At 52.9% G+C, this 17,068-nt stretch overlaps 2 protein-coding genes across 6 annotated transcripts; one reads left to right on the top strand and one right to left on the bottom strand.

Annotated features, from left to right (window-relative positions):
- Positions 1 to 1,808: 1,808 nt before the first annotated feature.
- Positions 1,809 to 9,895, bottom strand: LOC119091846 (putative E3 ubiquitin-protein ligase makorin-1). Of its 3 annotated transcripts, none has more exons than XM_037214740.1 (10): positions 9,817 to 9,895; positions 8,586 to 8,678; positions 6,621 to 6,854; positions 6,230 to 6,345; positions 5,849 to 5,960; positions 5,080 to 5,284; positions 4,622 to 4,734; positions 3,149 to 3,259; positions 2,568 to 2,727; positions 1,809 to 2,030 (listed from the first exon to the last, which is right to left on the bottom strand). In XM_037214740.1, exons 2-10 carry the CDS (start codon positions 8,618 to 8,620, stop codon positions 1,884 to 1,886), a joined length of 1,233 nt encoding a protein of 410 aa, XP_037070635.1. In that variant the 5' UTR covers positions 8,621 to 8,678; positions 9,817 to 9,895; the 3' UTR covers positions 1,809 to 1,883. The 3 variants fall into 3 exon arrangements, with proteins under 3 accessions (XP_037070635.1, XP_037070637.1, XP_037070636.1); XM_037214742.1 differs by lacking the exon at positions 9,817 to 9,895 and adding an exon at positions 9,750 to 9,768; XM_037214741.1 differs by lacking the exon at positions 9,817 to 9,895 and adding an exon at positions 8,805 to 8,897.
- Positions 9,896 to 10,200: 305 nt separating this feature from the next.
- On the top strand, positions 10,201 to 14,375 carry LOC119092621 (fucose mutarotase). Of its 3 annotated transcripts, none has more exons than XM_037215580.1 (3): positions 10,201 to 10,325; positions 12,235 to 12,506; positions 13,640 to 14,375. In XM_037215580.1, exons 2-3 carry the CDS (start codon positions 12,240 to 12,242, stop codon positions 13,823 to 13,825), a joined length of 453 nt encoding a protein of 150 aa, XP_037071475.1. In that variant the 5' UTR covers positions 10,201 to 10,325; positions 12,235 to 12,239; the 3' UTR covers positions 13,826 to 14,375. The 3 variants fall into 3 exon arrangements, with proteins under 3 accessions (XP_037071475.1, XP_037071477.1, XP_037071476.1); XM_037215582.1 differs by lacking the exon at positions 10,201 to 10,325 and adding an exon at positions 10,334 to 10,466; XM_037215581.1 differs by lacking the exon at positions 10,201 to 10,325 and adding an exon at positions 10,952 to 11,952.
- Positions 14,376 to 17,068: the final 2,693 nt, after the last annotated feature.

Below are 17,068 nucleotides of genomic sequence, written 5' to 3'. Positions count from 1 at the left end.
GGGCTCGACGGCCGTCGGAAGGCGGCAGACTGCCATGGCCTAGAGCCCCACGCTCCCAACGCGTCTGTGTCTCGGTGCACCGGCCCGCGGCGGGTCAGCACCCCGTGCGAGGCCGCGCATCGCGGTATGGGATGGTATTTTGGCTTCATGGGCGCGTCGACCGCAGCGGTCATTTTAAGTCCCCTACTTGGTCAGGTGGTCTTCATTTCATCGACGCGTGCGTACAGCACGCTTAGCGAATGCAGAACACGCGTCAGCCAGTTGGTAACGGTCCAGCAGCGTTCGCCGGATGCCTTCCGGGCTTCGGGGTGTGCAAGACGGCGGCGCCTCTCCAGATTCCCACAAAAGCTGAGCGTGCTAAGGACGGCGGAGCTGTGTTCGCGTGGCGGTTGGACCGCTGCTTGGTCGCAGAAGTGACTGGCGGCTGACTTGTGAATGGTGAACAACTGTGAACGTGCCCTCTGGAGACTCTCTGAGTGCGCGTGGGGCGTCGATAAGCACTAAATCCGCCGAGCAGCAGAGGCCAACGGGCTGCTGGCAGGCAGACACCACGCAAAGCTTGAGATTGTTCATTTTCATGTGGACATACAAGATCAGCAGACCGCAATACCGGCCTCAGTACTGACCTTACTGCATCATTTGGGGTAAGACAGGTGGCACGGGCGAACACGGACTAGCGAACAGCGATCTAGCGTAGGTTCCACCGCTACGGACGGAGTAAAATTGGGTTAAAACCTAAATACACCAGGCCGTATGACTATTCATCACGTACAACATGGGCTCTCCAACTGCATGGTAGGAACATTCAACCACTACAAAGCTTGTTATGGACTAAGAATCACCATTACAGATTTCGGTAGTTTCCACGACCCCGACGGTGCGCAAGCACCAACTATCACCACGGCTACCAATAGGCTCACTAGCATTTGTGCTACGCGTGTTGCGTTTTGATACAACTTGAAAGTGACGTGGCTTTGATGATACGACCCTTCTGTACAAGCGCTTCCCGGCACGAACGCCGCCAGAGAAGCGCGCGGTAACCGACAGCGCATGCCCGCCAGCGACCGGCCGGCACGGGACGCCAACCCAAGCGAGACCTCGCCCCTACACGCTGAGGTCAGCCCCACAGAAGGCAGCGGGCCACAGTCGCCGTGCAGCGACTTCACGCGTAAAATACTGGAATATTGGGAGATAGGTAACGATGAGCCACTGAGCGCGTGTGGGTTACAGGCGGCCACGCCAAGGTGCAATCACAGGGTCAGCCTGGCGGAAATACCACCGGGACAAGCGGGGGAAATTTGGCAAACAATGCGGCCGAGGAGGCTCACGATCAAGTCAGAGAGATACAAAACAGGCAGCCTTGGGGCTCGGAACACTATCGGAAATAGCAACGCCCAGACAAGACAGTCAGCCGATTCCCACCTTCGCAAACTGAGCCGGGGGCGGGGAGCGGGTCCGTCCCGTCCGCCATCCCGCCGTCCTCACCACCGCGGCCCCGCCCGCGACGCGACCGGACCCCGCTCTCGACCGACCCGGTCTCCGCCCGCGGCCACCGCCCACCACTCAGCCGCACCGCGTGGGATGTTACAGCCAGGGGCCTCACAGACGCTGCGGGCTGCTGTTGGGGCGCCCGGTGTGGCCAGGAGCTGCCACAGACCCGGCAGCAAAGCCACTGGGAGTTGCCGAGAGCCGCCGGGAGACGGTGAGAGCTGCCAGGAGACGGCGAGAGCCGGTGGGAGGGTGCGGAGCGGACCGGGCGCGGCCGGCGTGCGCCGGCGACGGCCGCACCCGCCGCCGGCGGAGGTAGACTGGGCGGGGCGGCGCGCGGACGCAACAGAAAGACGTGGCGGCGCGGGCGCGGCGGACGCACGCGCGTTTGTACGTCACTCGTCGTCCGAGTCGGACGGGAACATGATGTCCATGAGCGAGCCGGCCTGGATGATCATCAGGTTGAGCCGGATCGCCTCGTCGGCGTCCTCCTCGTCCAGCGCCCGCATCTCGTCGCTCAGGAAGTCGCTGAGCATGACGTCCTGCCCGATCAGAGCGGACGGGTCGGCACGCGGGCAGTCAGCTGCTCAAACACTTGATGGCGTATCATGCGGCAGATCGGTAGGAAAACAGAAGCCCGGTGCGACATCGCACCAAGGGCGAAGTAGGCACAGCCGCATGGAACGAGGCGTGTCGGGCAAACGCGAGCCGCATGCATATTTTACACGCGACTATCTCTACACTGCACAGTGCAAACCGCACCGAACCGCAGACCTACAACGTTTATTTTATAATACGCACAACAGGTCTCATTGAACAGACGCTCCCTTAACAGGATGACCAATGGGGGGAGGGGGGGGGGGGCTCAATGCTGGCGAGCGCGCCGACAGGGCCGGGTCAGGCAGGACAGGGCAGGGCAGGGCAGGGCAGGGCAGGACAGGACAGGGCAGGGCAGGGCAGGGCAGGGCAGGGCAGGGCAGGGCAGGGCAGGGCAGGGCAGGGCAGGGCAGGGCAGGGCAGGGCAGGGCAGGGTAGGGCAGGGCTGGGGTCGAGCCGGGACGTACAGGAAAGGCACGTACCGACATGAGTTCGGTCTCGATCAGATGGTTCTGGCGGCGGCGGCGGCGCGGCGGCCCCAGCTCCGCCTGCCGGCCGTCCGGGTACGTGTGCCGGTAGAAACACTTGTTGCCGAACGGACACTCCCCGCGGCCCTCGTTGAAGTGCTTGCAAGGCTTGTTGCTGTTGTGATACAGGGGCGGCGTCAAATACCAGCCACAATTTACACATATATATATATATATATATATATATATATATATATATATATATATATAAATTTAACGCAGCGTCGTGCTTATGACCAAATTGCAACTATATTTATGCCGCATACGTCACAATTTTCGTTACCAGTTTAGTAGGCGCATCTGTCCCGTCATCTCCGGCATAACCATCACTTCGTAAATATGATCGCAGAGGCCAACACTGCAGGACCCACAGCAGCAGTTGATTTGTCTGGCCACTATGTACACCATATATTGACAAAGAAGCGACCTGCAGAGCTCGCGACAAGCCTGACAGCCTGAGCCTGGACGCGATACAAATGATCCAACACACAGCGGACAGAACGGGCTGTAAACACGCGCAACAGCACGTCACGCACCTGCAGGATTTGATGTAGTCGTTGATGAGCTTGGTCTTCTCCTCCGAGTCGTCCACCCAGTAGCGACTGGGGCAGATGAAGTCGCTGTGCACCCGGCACTCCGGACAGCCCCTGCAAGCGCGCCACGCCCGTGGGATGGGTTGCTCGGCAGGCCGGTTTGCGACGACGCCTGCCTGTGCAGGCTCGTTGGCCAACGTTTCCACCGCGAATGGTGACAGTGAGTTCTCATCAAAGGATTAGGTCGCACTGGCGTTCTAGTTCGTGCGGTGTACAGGTAAATTATTCAAGGACCGCCGCACTGATCGCATTGAGAGCACCACTCGGTGTCTCTCCCTTCTTTCACCGACCGGTGTGAGACGTTAAACAGTGTGCCACCAACAATAACGTTTCTCTCCCTTCTTTCACCAACCAGTGCGGGACGTACAGCAGTGCGCCGCCCACAATGACGTAATGATGGGCTGTGGCTTTTTTTTACCTCCCATGCGTGAGAGCGGAATGCTAGGATAAGACTCGTTCAGGTTGTTTACCTCAGCAGGTCAAAATAAATCGAGCTGCACATTCACAATTTTCAGGAGCTGTTGCCTCATCCATTTGATACCAGACGTTGGGTGATAAAAAAGCATCTCAATACAGCAAACCACCTTAAGTAGGCAACAAATCATTTCATGGCGTTGGCCGGCGAACTATCCGGATTTGATTGCTGTTGGAATAATGCGGCTAGTCGGACGTCGAATAGCACATTAGTCTGTGCCAGATTCAGCGAAAATTCACATGAAATTGGTACACCGTCTCTGTCCTTGAAAGCCCCACCAAGAGCGACCACAAAGCGTCACAGACAACATATTCTCATTGCGGGCGGTGGGACATCACCGATTTTTTTGCATCAAGCCTGATCATGTCAAATCATCACTTTGCATCCATACATGCGCGATGGCAATCACACTTGCAATATCACTATCTTCTCGCAATCCGATTGCATTGCGCCACGGGTAAACTGATGAGCATTTCAGGAGCCGCGTTACGTGGCACAACCGGCGCCGCCAGCCGGGCTGGGTGGCCCGCAGAAAGCTCCCTACCAAATTTTACGCGAACATCTTGCAAATCCGGGCGTCGACAGGGAAGCAGGTACAACACCTACACAATCCGATGGCACTCGGATGGCGAAGTGAAAGTTGGCGGTACGTTGTGCCCTCCCCCCCCCCCCCCCCCCCCGCCCTCCCTCTCAGCTCCCAACCCATGCCCACCAAAGCAAGTCCAGCTCCTTCACATTGGTGGTCATCCACCAATCCAGTGCATTCGTGGATTAACACCAATGTGCGCGTGAAACGGGCCCACCACATTACCGGCCGACGGCATCCTCAGTTTGGTGTTTAAAACCTGAACTGGCGGGAGAACTCTCCCACTTTGGAGTCGAAAAGACTGGAGAAATCCCTTCGGGTAACTCTGGAGAGGAAGTGAACAAGCGTCTCTCACCTGGTTACTTTGGCCTCGAACTGGCTGGAGGAGCGCCACTGCCGGATGCAAGCTACGCAGAAGCAGTGGCTGCAGCTGGGTAGGATTCCGAATCGCCGGGCGCTCAGCTCCTTCTGCAACGTTGCAACATTGCACCCTGGCGTTGGCGTTGGCAACGGCAATGACCAATGGCAGCGACAATGGCGTGCAATGCGTGTAAGTAATCTAATGCAATAACGTTTGCCGACAGATCATACACCGGTTGACAAATGCATCATTAACGTCGCATCCGATATCACAATCACGAATGCACCCCGTGGCCGAATCTGAACCTTCTCCCCGCTCACGTCTTGCTCGGATGGTGGCTCCAGAAGACAAGTTCCCCTTCATGGAGCTGCGAATGCCGACCCTCAGCGGCGCCACCCACGGCTCCACCTCACCCCGCCGGCCAAACCCCCGCGCCAGAGGCCGCGCCTCACCTTCTCGACCACCACCTCCATGCAGATGCCGCACATCTTGTCAATGGACTTGGCCATGCGGAACGAGTGCTCCATGTCCTTCTCGTGCGTGCTGAGGCACTCGGCGCGGTGGCGGCGCCGCTGAGCGGCGTCGTTCGGGTGCAGCACGGCGCACTGGCAGTACTCGCACACGTCGCCGTGTAGCAGCACGCAGTGCACGCCGTACCTGGGGCGGAGCGGCGCCGGACGCTTGTCAGGGCCGGCGCGCTCGCCGCATTGTCGCTAACCGGCCAATGCGCGCGGCCTGGCGCGCGGCGGCAGTCGTGGCGCTACGTGCAAGGGCGCGCGGCGACGTGCCCTCGGGGTCTCCCTTTCGAGATGGGGTTTGGGGGCGTCAGGGAGAGTTTGGAGGAGCCGACGGTGGATTCGGCATCGACGCGTGGGTTGGGGGGGGGGGGGGAGGGACGAACGAGCACAACGCTCAGAGATCGCTTGCCACAAACGGTCGGATCCAAGTCGCCGCGTGTGGTACATGACTGATGACCAATGAATACGAGGTGGATAACGCTAGGACAACAAAGGTGGTCGGAAGTCACCAGCTGCCATCCACGGATCACCTATGACCTGGTTCGAGATAACCAGCGACCTAACAGACACCGTCCGGCGCCACACGTCCGCAGTGACCGGCCGGCGTCGGCAGCGTCTGAACCCCAAACCCATCCGTGGCCGATCGGCCGTTGGCATCGAGCACCCACCACACACACATACACACGCATGCACGTGACCCCACCTGCACTCGCCGACGGCGGCATACGGACAGAGCGGCACCAGCTCCGCGTCGTCAGGGTCGCGGCCGGAGCCGGAGGGCTGCACCACAGCCGCGTACGAACGCGTATCCGGACCTGCGGCCATCCCCGCAGCTGGCTTTCATGGCGCATACGAGTGACATGTACAACATACGTTGTATGTGGTATGTACAGTGGCCTTGAACACAATGACATATAGATGTAGTGATATATCCCGCAGTGCCGCACATGTGCCAGCATCGAGGTATTACTGGTGTACACCGGCATGCATGGCGCACACCCCAGTAACATCAACCTCTCTGGCTGTCCGCCGGCGTGGGGGATTCGCCGTCAGCACAAGGCTGAGCTCACGGCGCGCGGCCTACCTGACGCCGGAGGTACTCGGCCTGAGCTGGGCACGAACTCGGGCGCGTCCGCCCAGTTCACCGGCACTCGCGCGCCGGTCGACATGTCCCGCAGGCAGATGTCCTTCATCGGCCGCCTGGGTCAGACGGACGGCCGCCGGCCGAGGCGGTGAGTTCAGGTCGGCGGCGACAGAGCGGCACCGCGGCTCCCATACAAACGTTACTCATATGAGTCAAAAGCATGCGATTTGATGCGCGAAACGGATAAACAGAGCGGCGACGTAATAACTAAGCAATTGCAATGGTACGCATAACACCACAACACAAAGACCGAGCCAGCTGGATCTTTACGACACGTCCGTTACGGTCCGTCGCAGTCCGCCGTCGCCGCCGTCGCCACCGCCGCCCTCACCTGCCGCCGTTGCCGCCAGTCTTGCTCGGCTGACCGGCGGCTGTCGGCGCCGCGTCGGCCGCCGACTGTCGGCCGGCCGCCTCGGCCTGCGTCTCGTGCAGGTACTGGCACTTGCTGCCGTACGCGCACGTGCCGCACTTGTAGAAGCGGCACGGCAGCGTGGGTCGCGCCAGGTTCGAGTCGTGCGAGTACGTGCAGCCCGTGCCGTTGCGACACGTGCCGTACATGAAGTATCTGCGCGCCAGGCGCTGGCGTGAGCAGGGTGGGAGGTTGCTGGTTTCGGCCACGTGACCAATGCCCGCCATGGAAGGCAGATCTGTTCAACTCACCACAGTGAACATGTGGGATCAGATACCACTGAGATCTTACTGATAAATATTCCAGGGTCACCAACAGCGCATAATAAACAATTCAACCTGACCACATTCTACACACCAAAAAGCTCATAATCAATGCAAATGGCCCATCTGAGATGAACAGCTTTCCACAACACTATTCAAGCATGGAAGGAACCAAGCCCCTCTCAGCTAGCTGATCAGCTTGTATGGCATCACACATGCTTGGTCATGCTTGCAACGCATGACTGGTCAGCTGGTGCTGATAGCTGACGAGAATGTTCCAATGTATTGAAGTCTCATCCATACCAGGTTCATCAAGGAGTGTATTAACAAAGTACAGCTGACAAAACCTTTGACATAAATTCTGGAAAACCTGATTTAGCCATAGTCTATTGATAAATAAGTTGGCAGCAGGTGGACTAGACTGAACAATGATGGCAATGAAAGGGCTTGGCGGAAATGACCACTTAGAACAAAAAATTGTTAGCGCACAATATGTCACTGGCAAAACTGCATTCTAAGGCAGACATGTTTGATTTAATTACATAGATAAATGGACAAATGTAGACTCAACAGTGGGACCATTTGTGGTCACCAGGCTGAACTCAGAAAATCTGAGTGAGTTAATGATGCAAATGGAACATAAATTGAAAACAGCTGTGGCTAAGTAGCATTTTTTTTCCTTAGTTCTCCCAAGCTCATGGCTGAATGGAATGTTCTGAGTGTTATTAGTGCAAGGCTTTCATTACATAAATGTATCAGAGGCACACAAACATATCTAGTGTGTATAAAAAAGCAGCCCCAATTTTTCTATGCTCAGGCACATATCATAGAGTACACATATGCTATAAGCATAACACAGGCTATGTTCTGGGCATGGACTGGATTACATACTTGAATAGGATGCAAACACACCAGATGATAATTGTTATGCATGGTTAGGAGTCTCCAAGTAAAAATGACACACATGGCTGATATTTGGTTGTAATTATCAAGTTACATGTGCTTTTTGGCAATGTTTGGTGCAATTTTGGCATTTCAATCCAGAGTTTTCACCGATATGTGATACAAAAAGATACTAGCACGGGGACTCTAAAAAAACTCTAAAAAGATACTAGCACATTGATATAAGACCACTCAGTGGTCTTAACATCAATATTTCAGTGCCTGTTTTATTTATGGTTGGTCTTCTGTAATTGCCACATTGCAGGATCATGGGGGTTAAGTGTTCTGAGGATCCTATGAATGATCATTAATGGAAACTTAATACAAACACCTTGGAACTTAATTGACAGAAAGTATCTATCTATATGAATTAAAACCTAATGTTCTAAGAGCTTGTAAGTGGAACCACAGAAACAGCGCAACCTACAGAACTGGTGCAGCCCAAAATTGTGATTCCCCTTTGTCTTTGATTGTGCCAGAAAACTAAAAGTGAAATGGATAAAATTGGCTGACAGCATGCATCTCAGTATAGGAAATTGCTTAGCTGAATAGCTTAAGCTGCTATGCAACATATGCAAAATTGAGATGCACACAAACAATAAAGCAGATTATTACCCAGAGCAAACTCATGTGAGATGTAAAATAGCCCAAATCATCCAGAGCCAGAAAATACAGCACCTACCTGCAAAGGACATTATTTGTCCAGCCCTCAGCCATCACTTTTTGATTCACAGAGCCACCCAATTTCACTTCTCTGTTCACAGCAGATTTACATCTGAAACATTAAAAATGATGCTGTCACATTGCATGCCACACTGACTTGGAGCTGCCCCTACACACTTCATACTGACTGTCTAGAACCAAACCTTCATAATATATCACAAGGCTTGCAAATGCTTACCTGAATTAAAGTAAGCAATAATTCACTAAAATATGGAAGTGGATAGTATGGCAGCTGAACAAAATAAATTCACACCATTATAGAGGTAATTAAGGATGGTCAAAAGGCTTCTCATCAGTTAAAGGGGGCTGCAGCATCTCACATCTTTGAGTAACAAGTGGTCCCAAATCAGGGAGAAACCTGTTTTTGATACCTTCTGTGGATATGTTTTGCTATATTTCCCCCCTCTGCCACCTATGCCCTCTCCCCAAGCTTGTTTCACTTATTCTGTGTTGAAACTTCATTATTTAATCATGGTCAAAATATGAAAAATTATGTTTGTGCTCAGACTTCAACATGGAGACTATAAGTTTGGGAATTAGGAAGTTCCAGCTGTGAATGACATATGCATGCCAAGCATAGTGGCATATACACTGAATGTACACAGGTTGTTATTATGAAAAAATGACTACACCAGCCTGCAATAAATCCACTCATTGAGCATGCTGCTTATATGAGGCATGTGCACTGAATATCAAGGATGTGTGCACCACAGTCAGGCCAGGCCAACATACCCAGTCTTAAATGTTTACTTGAAAATTTGCTTTGGGTATTCTTACTTGAAATTTCACTAGCTTCATCACAGTGGCTTGAACCAATACCTATTCATGCACTCGGATCAGTAGTGGCTGTGCCAAAATATGGGCTATCAGCCTATATGTGTGTGCAATGAGGTTGTCAGTTGTCACTACCATGCCAGACATGTTGAGTATGCCTGCATTTTTTGCAGTGTAATAACCAGAGGAGGCTAGACACCTCAGTGCTTGGCAGCTGACGGGTTTTCCATTTGCAATGGTTCATAAAGAGGGATGAAGGAACAAATTGGAGAGGACACATGCATAACGAGAGGATGGCAATCTGTTGACTCGGCCTTTTCCTGTTAACCATCAAAATATCCCGAGATACCTGACGGCGACAAAAGACACTCTGCCCATGACAAACTTGAGAACACTGAGCAAAGACCACTGCTTACAATATCTCAGTCCCAATTTTCACGCATAGTCCGTCCACCCTATTCTTCTTTACCAACGTCTTTTGGTTCTCAATCTGGGTATGTCTGCTAATGCGGCGCACGTACGGCAATATGTACGCCCCGCTGACAGCCATTCGTTCCATTGTTTTGTTCCCACCAACTGTTCCCACTGAACAAAGTCCAGCTTAGACTAAGCTTGTGAAATGCTACACAAATTTTTAATGTTTTCACGCTTTAAAGGTATTATAAATTTGTATGGGATATAAATAAAATAAAAAGCACTTTTCTGCAAATAAAAAGATTAAAAGCATAGCAGAGCATATTTCAGACTAGCAGACAGCTGGAAGAGCAATAGCCCTCGCGACAATAAGTGCTGCAACGGCGAATTTTGGCAGGCAGTCTGCCAGTGTGATTCGTTTCGGCAAGTGCGATTTTGGGCCAACTCGTTGGATTGTATTATAGGGTCTAACGCAGATTACTTCACACTGACTTTCGGGCTGGCATCACGGGTAGGCCTCATAGTGCAGGCCGACTCAGTTCGAATTTGTTTTATATAAGCGACCCGTGCTGTCCCAGAAGCCTAATGTAAACGGATGCCGCGCTATGCTGAAGAAAATCCTGCTTCGTTTTACTCTCAAAATATGATGCCTGTTGGTATAGCGTGTGTGCATTGTAATATGCATATGCAGCATGCATGTGTGCATGTCAGTTCTGTGCTGAAATGGTATATTTTGTTTGGAAATATGTTAGGGAGGTAGTAGGGAAAATGGCTAAACCTCCCCCCAAATGCACTAAAATAGGCATATAGTTAGCAGATATATAAAATAGTAGGAAGTAGGTATGTCCATATTTAATTCACTTCCATCTCAGAATTGGGGAGGTTCTTACTTAAATAGGTAGCTGCACCTTAGTGCTTGTTTTAGTTAATGAAGGGTAGTAATGCCAAGCCTAACTGAAATCAGGTGTTAGGCCAATGTTTCTGGCTTTAAAGGTGATGCATTATAGTGCCAAGGCTAAGAGGCCTATTCAGTTTGAGTGCTCATAATCAGCATGGTATATTGATCAAAGTAAAATCTTGAAGATGCAGACCATGACTTAAGGAAATTAAGATTAATAGTATATATATATATATATATATATATATATATCCCTCTCTCTCAAAGTTTTTACGATGTGTAGTTCAGCACCCAATGGTAATCAGAGCAGACTTTTTTCATTAGGCTCAAAATTTGTGGTCTCATGTACCTTAGCTCAACACTGAAAAATTTCAAAGACTAAGGTGGTACAACTTTAAGATATGATAGGTCCAAGCTCAAGATTGATAATAACAGACCCTTTTAATTAGTTGAAAATTAGCATGCTCTGACCATGAGCTGAGCAGCTGAGGAATTCCAAAGTTGTGTTGGGCACACAAAACTTTCTTGATATTACATCTCAGAGCTCAAGGTTTATAAGTACAAACCCTCTTGATTGAGTGGAAAATTATACAGAGATGTTGACCCAGGCATTAGGAATTACCAAAAGATAAGGTGGACATACAATAGTCTGTTGGCCATGTTAGACCAAACTTTGAGGTCATTTATTGGGGACCCTTTCTACTGTGGTAGGAATATGTAGTCTCACAGAGCTTAATGAAAACATTTCAAAACCTGAATATTTAAGGATACACAAAACTTGCTGGTATCTTTTTCTTGCAAAGAGCTCTGAGCTCACTTGGCATGAAAAGCTTCTAATGTGCACCTCAGCTTTTTGGGGTGTTCAGATGTTAAGGTCAGCATGCTTCAGTCCACCAAAGTTTAGCTCTTTCAAAAGCCTGCTTTTTCACCTAAAACCTTTAACTATAATATCTTAAAACATTTGTATGTCCACCTCAACTTTCAGGATCTTTAAATGCTTAGGTTGTTGTCTGAGTCTACAAGCTGTAAGCTCAGTAGGGTCCACCGTGATAATTTGTGCACTTTGACCTATAACATTTTGGGAAGTTTTGTATTTCCAACATAGCTTTTTAGGTTCCCAAATGATTATGCCATAGTCTATCAGTCTACAAATCTTGGACCCAATCAAAATGATCCGCTTCAAAATTTCTTGTCAAGGTGACACATCTGCTTGAAGACCAAAGGCTTATCAAATTTTCTGGTAAGACCAACAGCTTAGAAAATACTGCACAAGTAGCTTATCTGAACATTGGACCCACACTTTACAGTGTCATGTCTGGGATGGATAAGTCTATATGATTTGCTTCTGGCCACCCCAGCCATTTTGTGTGACTGATTGCACCCTGTATTTCCACGGCTTATTTCCTCAGTGATGCACTGCCAATCATTTTGTAAGCCCTCCCATGGGCTGTAAGCCTGCCTGTTACCACTGTATGTTCATTATTTGTGATCCTCTGTTGTAACCCTCCCCCTTCTGCTCCAGCCACCATGCTGAAGAACATTCCATCTAACCTGTCCCCGGACCTGCTGCACGTGCTGGCCAGCATGGGGCACGGCGACGAGCTGGTGCTGGCCGACGCCAACTTCCCGACCAGTTCCACGTGCCGGGCGGGGCCGCGAGAGGTGCGTGCCGATGGGCAGACGATCCCGCAGCTGCTGGAGAGCCTGCTGCAGCTGCTGCCGCTCGACTCGTACGTGCCGCAGCCGGTGGCGCTTATGGACATGGTGCCCGAGGACAAGGCGGCTGGACTCCAGGTACGCTGCTTTCTTACTAGCGACCCGAGGTCGGGGGGCAGGGACAGTGTTGTTAGTTGACGAAATTGAATATTCTCAGTGGCCTATCAGAAGCCCATCAGTTGGCTGGTGTCAAATTGGACGGGAACGTTTCGGATAGGGGTCCGCTCAGTGGAACGACGCTTCGAGCGACTGTCTACCGAGCGGCGTGCTTTCTGAGCCGTCCACTTGCTGGATGGTGGTGAGTGGTCTTAGGCACCCGTTTGTTGCGCAGATGTCTTTCGCACTCGTATTTTTGTCGGGACGTTGTTTTTTGCCGAAAAAATAGGTACCAAAGTGGTCGAGCGCCGCGCTCAGTGTAGGGCGGTTTTGCAGACCACCGTCTGCTGAGCGGACCGGTGTTTCAGTGGCGCAGCTGTGAAGTAGAGCGGTATTTCAGACGTTCGCTGTAGAGGGCAGTAGTTGTTTTAGATTACTATCAGTGGGGACAAGCGTGGCGTTACAATGTGTGTATGTGTTTTTTTTTAGTGTTTTCGGACGTTCACATGTTGAAGGAACGGCTTTACAGACGTTCGGCTGTTCGTGGATGAATGTTACAGACGTCCGACGAATTGTGGGGCGGCGTTGCACGTGTCCGACTATTTGTATACAGTGTTTCGGACATCCGACTCTTTATGGGGAGGTGTTGCAGGTGTCCGATTAATTGTGGAGCGGCGTTACAGATGTCTGACTAATTGTGAAGCGGCGTTACGGATATCTGACTAATTGTGAAGCGGCGTTACATAAGTCCGGCTATCTGCAGAGAGGTGTTTCAGACGTCCGACGAATTGTGGAGGGGCGTTACAGGTCTCCGATTAGTTGTGGTGCAGTAGTTCAGACATCGGCCTATTTATGGAGAGGTGCTAAAACGTCCGACTAATTGTGATGCAGCTTTTGAGACGTCTGATTGTTCGGAGAGATTTTATAGGCGTCAGACTGTTTTTGATGCGGCGTTTCAAACATCTGACTGTTTTTGAAGAGATGTTACAGACGTCCAGCTGCTTGCGATGTGGCGTTTCAGATGCCCGACTATCTGTGGAGAGATGTTTCAGACGTCCATCTGCTGAGCGTGCCTGCGTTTCAGCCGTCGTGTGCTGACGGCGACGGTGTTTCAGGCGCCCGTCTGGGAGGAGTACCGTCGCCTCCTGGCGCTTTCGGAGGGCGCGCCCGTTGGCGTGGAGCTGGTGGAGCGGTTCGCCTTCTACGAGCGCGCTAAGAGGTCGTTCGCCGTTGTGCACACTGGCGAGCGCTCCCTGTACGGAAACATCATCCTGAAGAAGGGGGTGATCAAGCAGGCGTGATGCAGCAGAGCAGGCGTATGCCCACCGCGCTAGCGGTCGCGAGGCGGTAGATATTGGGAATTATGCGATATGGGCTGCTCGATGTGACTGATGTACAATTTGAAACCGATGCGTATGAGAAGCATAATGTATGATGTCACTGTGAGTGATATGTTATCTGGTGTGCGCCTTGTATGGATAAGGTGTGACCTGCTTTCGACTTGACGTTAATGTCAATGAGCGGACCAAACCACTGTCATATGGAAGCAATGTGGACCGAGACTTCTAGTACCATTTTACAAGTATCATTGAAAGGTGAACTGTATTGATGGGTTTTACAATTTGTTTTTGACATTCTATTGATACATGGCTGTGGTTACACGCGTAATGATGATATTAATTTCAATGGTTTGCTGTCGCGTGATAAAGTCAAATGATGCTCGACTACATTATATTAGCAAGGGGTATCCGTGTGGGCATGTGAATACAAAAGGATGGTCACATGGTAACGATCGTTCTTGATTGACGTGCCATATATACCATGGAAACATATATTACAGCTGGTGGCTTCCGTTGTCTGTTAGCCGAGAAAGATGTCATGCTGGGCTTACGTCAGGCGCACTCATGCCGATGGAGAAAACGCGATGCTGGCGTGGAGATGAGCCCCCCCCCCCCCCCCGCACCGTGAAGCATGACCTTTTCGTCGTGATGGTGGTAAGCGGGAGTCCTTCAGTGATTCTGCGAGCTGTTGGGGGTGCTTGAAGGGGCCTCTTCCAGCAAGAGAGGAGGAGCCAGGCTAAACGCGCTTCCCACCGGTCTTGGTCGGTGAGGGGATCAGGAGCCCCTCAGCCATAGCCTCCAAGTTTGATCTGGGCTGCCACACCCTGGTGTTCTCGCAGCGAGACGAGGAGATCCTGGGTATTGAGCGGGCTACCTTGCCGGTTGGTCTTGGCAGTCACGAACAGTCACGAACAGCCGACGCATACCTTCGGTCCGGATCGGTGTCGCTGTGGGTACCCCGCGGCGCGTCACGCAGGGAAATCGGTCAGCCGGCCGCGAGTCGCCATGGCGGGGTCAAGGGGGCGGTGTGACGACCATTGAAGAAGGAACCGCCGGGTGCTGAGTGTACGTCTCCGAACTGGGGGAGGGGAGGGAGATGTCTCTGCTCACAATCAGCGTGCCGCCAGCGGTGAGGGGTCGGCCGTGGCGGCAGAGGCCGGGAGCAGTGAGTGGGCGGCGGTGGCGGCGGCAACTGGTAGCGGTGGGAGACCAGCGGCAGTGGTAAATGTGGAAGAAACGGACTTCCGGGCCACGTATGACAGAGAGAAGAGGAAGTGGACTGTGGTGTGGAAATGGGCCGAGGGTGTCAAACCAGAGAGACTGTTGAATCAGGCTACCGAGTACCGTATAACACCTGCGGTACGGAGCGCAGGTGCGGTACGGAGCGCGTACGAAGAAGGGCTGTCTGCATGGGTGGCCAATGAATGGTTGCAGCCCTATGACGAGCGGCTGCACGGCCCGGTCCAAGGAACCATTCCTCTGACGGCTGTCGTCAACCCAAACAAGGATTAAGTAACACCAGTACTGGGCTTCAGGGAACTCAATGACCACGTCACAGCTCACACCGCAGACGCAGACGTGTGTGCTGAGAAGCTACGGGAGTGGCGTAAGCTGGGGCGCGACGCTGCACCGATAGATCTCCGTAAGGCATACGATGTTCGATGTTCAGATCGATGTTCACGAATCTCTGGTCCTACCAGACGGTCGTGTTCCGTGGCACCCGGTGCTGCCTGACCCCTCTGGGGCTCCGCTTCAACATAGCGCCGCTGGTGCTGAAGAAGATCCTGGCTGCAGTGCTGAGCTGGGACCAGAATCGACCGCGCAGTGTCCCCGTATGTGGACGATATTTTCGTCAACGAAAACGTCGCCCCCGCGCAGTATGTGGAAGCCCACCTCCGCTGGTATGGTCTCGACTGTAAGCCAGCCGTGCGGCTGTCCGACGGCGCCCGTGTGCTCGGACCGCGCGTCGAGGGGAAGCGAGGACGGCTCGTGTGGCGGAGGGACAACGAAGTGACTGACGCGCCGCGACCACTGACTAAACGGAGTGCATTCTCCCTGTGTGGCCGCCTGATCGCCCATCTGCCGGTCTGCGGGTGGCTTCGACCCGCGACTTCGTTCGTAAAGCGCCTGACAAACTCAGTGACAACATCGTGGGATGAGGAAGTGAAAGACGCACGCGTGACCGGGATGGTGGAAGAGATGCTGCGCCGTGCGGCAGAAGCTGACCTCGCGGGAGGACGGTGGGACGTGGACGGTGCCGTGGCGAGAGTGTGGGTGGACGCTTGTTCGTTGGCACTGGGAGCGGTCCTGGAGGTGAACGGGGGGATAGTGGAAGACGGGAGCTGGCTCCGACGCGCTCTCGGGCAAAGCTCGGCTGAGGACAAAGGCGGCTAGCGAAATGCTGATTCGCCGGCGCCTGCAGACCTTTAAGTCGACCATCGAGGAGTACGAGCTGGCGGTCAGCGTCAGCTTTGTGAGCTCCTGTAGGAACAAGGCTGATGTTCTCTCTCGAGTGTCGCAGAAGTGGCTGCCGGCTGCGTCCAACGGTGTCACCTGCACCGCCGTCTCCAGTGATGAGGCGGCGGAGCTGTCACAAATCCGCAGAGTGCATGAACTCTCTGGACATCCAGGAGCTAAGCGCACCCTGTATTTCCGCAGGCACGCCCGACCGACGACGACAGTGACCAAGTGTCAAGTGAGAGAGGTGATGCGGGACTGCCAGCGCTGTCAGTCTATTGATCCTTCACCAGTCCTCTGGGAGAGAAGGGGGCTGGGCGTGTCGGGAACGTGGGAGCGACTTGCAATGGACGTGACGCATGTCGGTAGCGCTCACTACCTGACAGTCATTGGTTGCGGTCCCTCCCGGTTCGCGTTGTAGAGGCGCTTACGGGGAAGGACAGTGCCTGTGTGATTGAGCAGCTAGAACAGTTGTTCTATGAACGGGGAGCTCCGTTGGAGCTATTGACAGACAACGCTACGGCCTTCCGCAGTGCAGAATTTGGAGACTCCGCGCGCCGGCTGGGGCTCGCCAGTTCCGTGCAGCTCATGCACCGTCTGGAAACGGGGTGGTGGAACGATGCCACTGAACGGTGAAATCTGTCGTGGCTCGGTCACACTGTTCGGTGGCTGAAGCAGTCTATATCTACAATGTAACACCAAAGGACGGGATGGGACATGAGACTGCGCCCGCGAACGTGGTACACC

The sequence above is a fragment of the Pollicipes pollicipes genome, unplaced genomic scaffold (assembly GCF_011947565.3).
Source record: "Pollicipes pollicipes isolate AB1234 unplaced genomic scaffold, Ppol_2.1 Scaffold_3447;HRSCAF=4054_pilon_pilon_pilon, whole genome shotgun sequence".
Classification (NCBI taxonomy): Eukaryota; Metazoa; Arthropoda; class Thecostraca; order Pollicipedomorpha; family Pollicipedidae; genus Pollicipes; species Pollicipes pollicipes.
The sequence above is the reverse complement of the archived record's forward strand: the minus strand, read 5'-3'. Positions and strand labels throughout refer to the sequence as shown.

Excerpts from the sequence above, each read along its gene's own strand:
- LOC119091846 (XM_037214740.1), bottom strand. The coding sequence starts at position 8,620 with ATGGCTGAGGGCTGGACAAATAATGTCCTTTGCAG. Across the intron at positions 5,285-5,848 it reads GCCGCCGTCGGCGAGTGCAG|GTACGGCGTGCACTGCGTGC; the intron begins GTGGGGTCACGT and ends GCTCCGCCCCAG. Across the intron at positions 2,728-3,148 it reads GACTACATCAAATCCTGCAG|CAACAAGCCTTGCAAGCACT; the intron begins GTGCGTGACGTG and ends GTATCACAACAG.
- LOC119092621 (XM_037215580.1), top strand. The coding sequence starts at position 12,240 with ATGCTGAAGAACATTCCATCTAACCTGTCCCCGGACCTGCTGCACGTG. Across the intron at positions 12,507-13,639 it reads ACAAGGCGGCTGGACTCCAG|GCGCCCGTCTGGGAGGAGTA; the intron begins GTACGCTGCTTT and ends ACGGTGTTTCAG.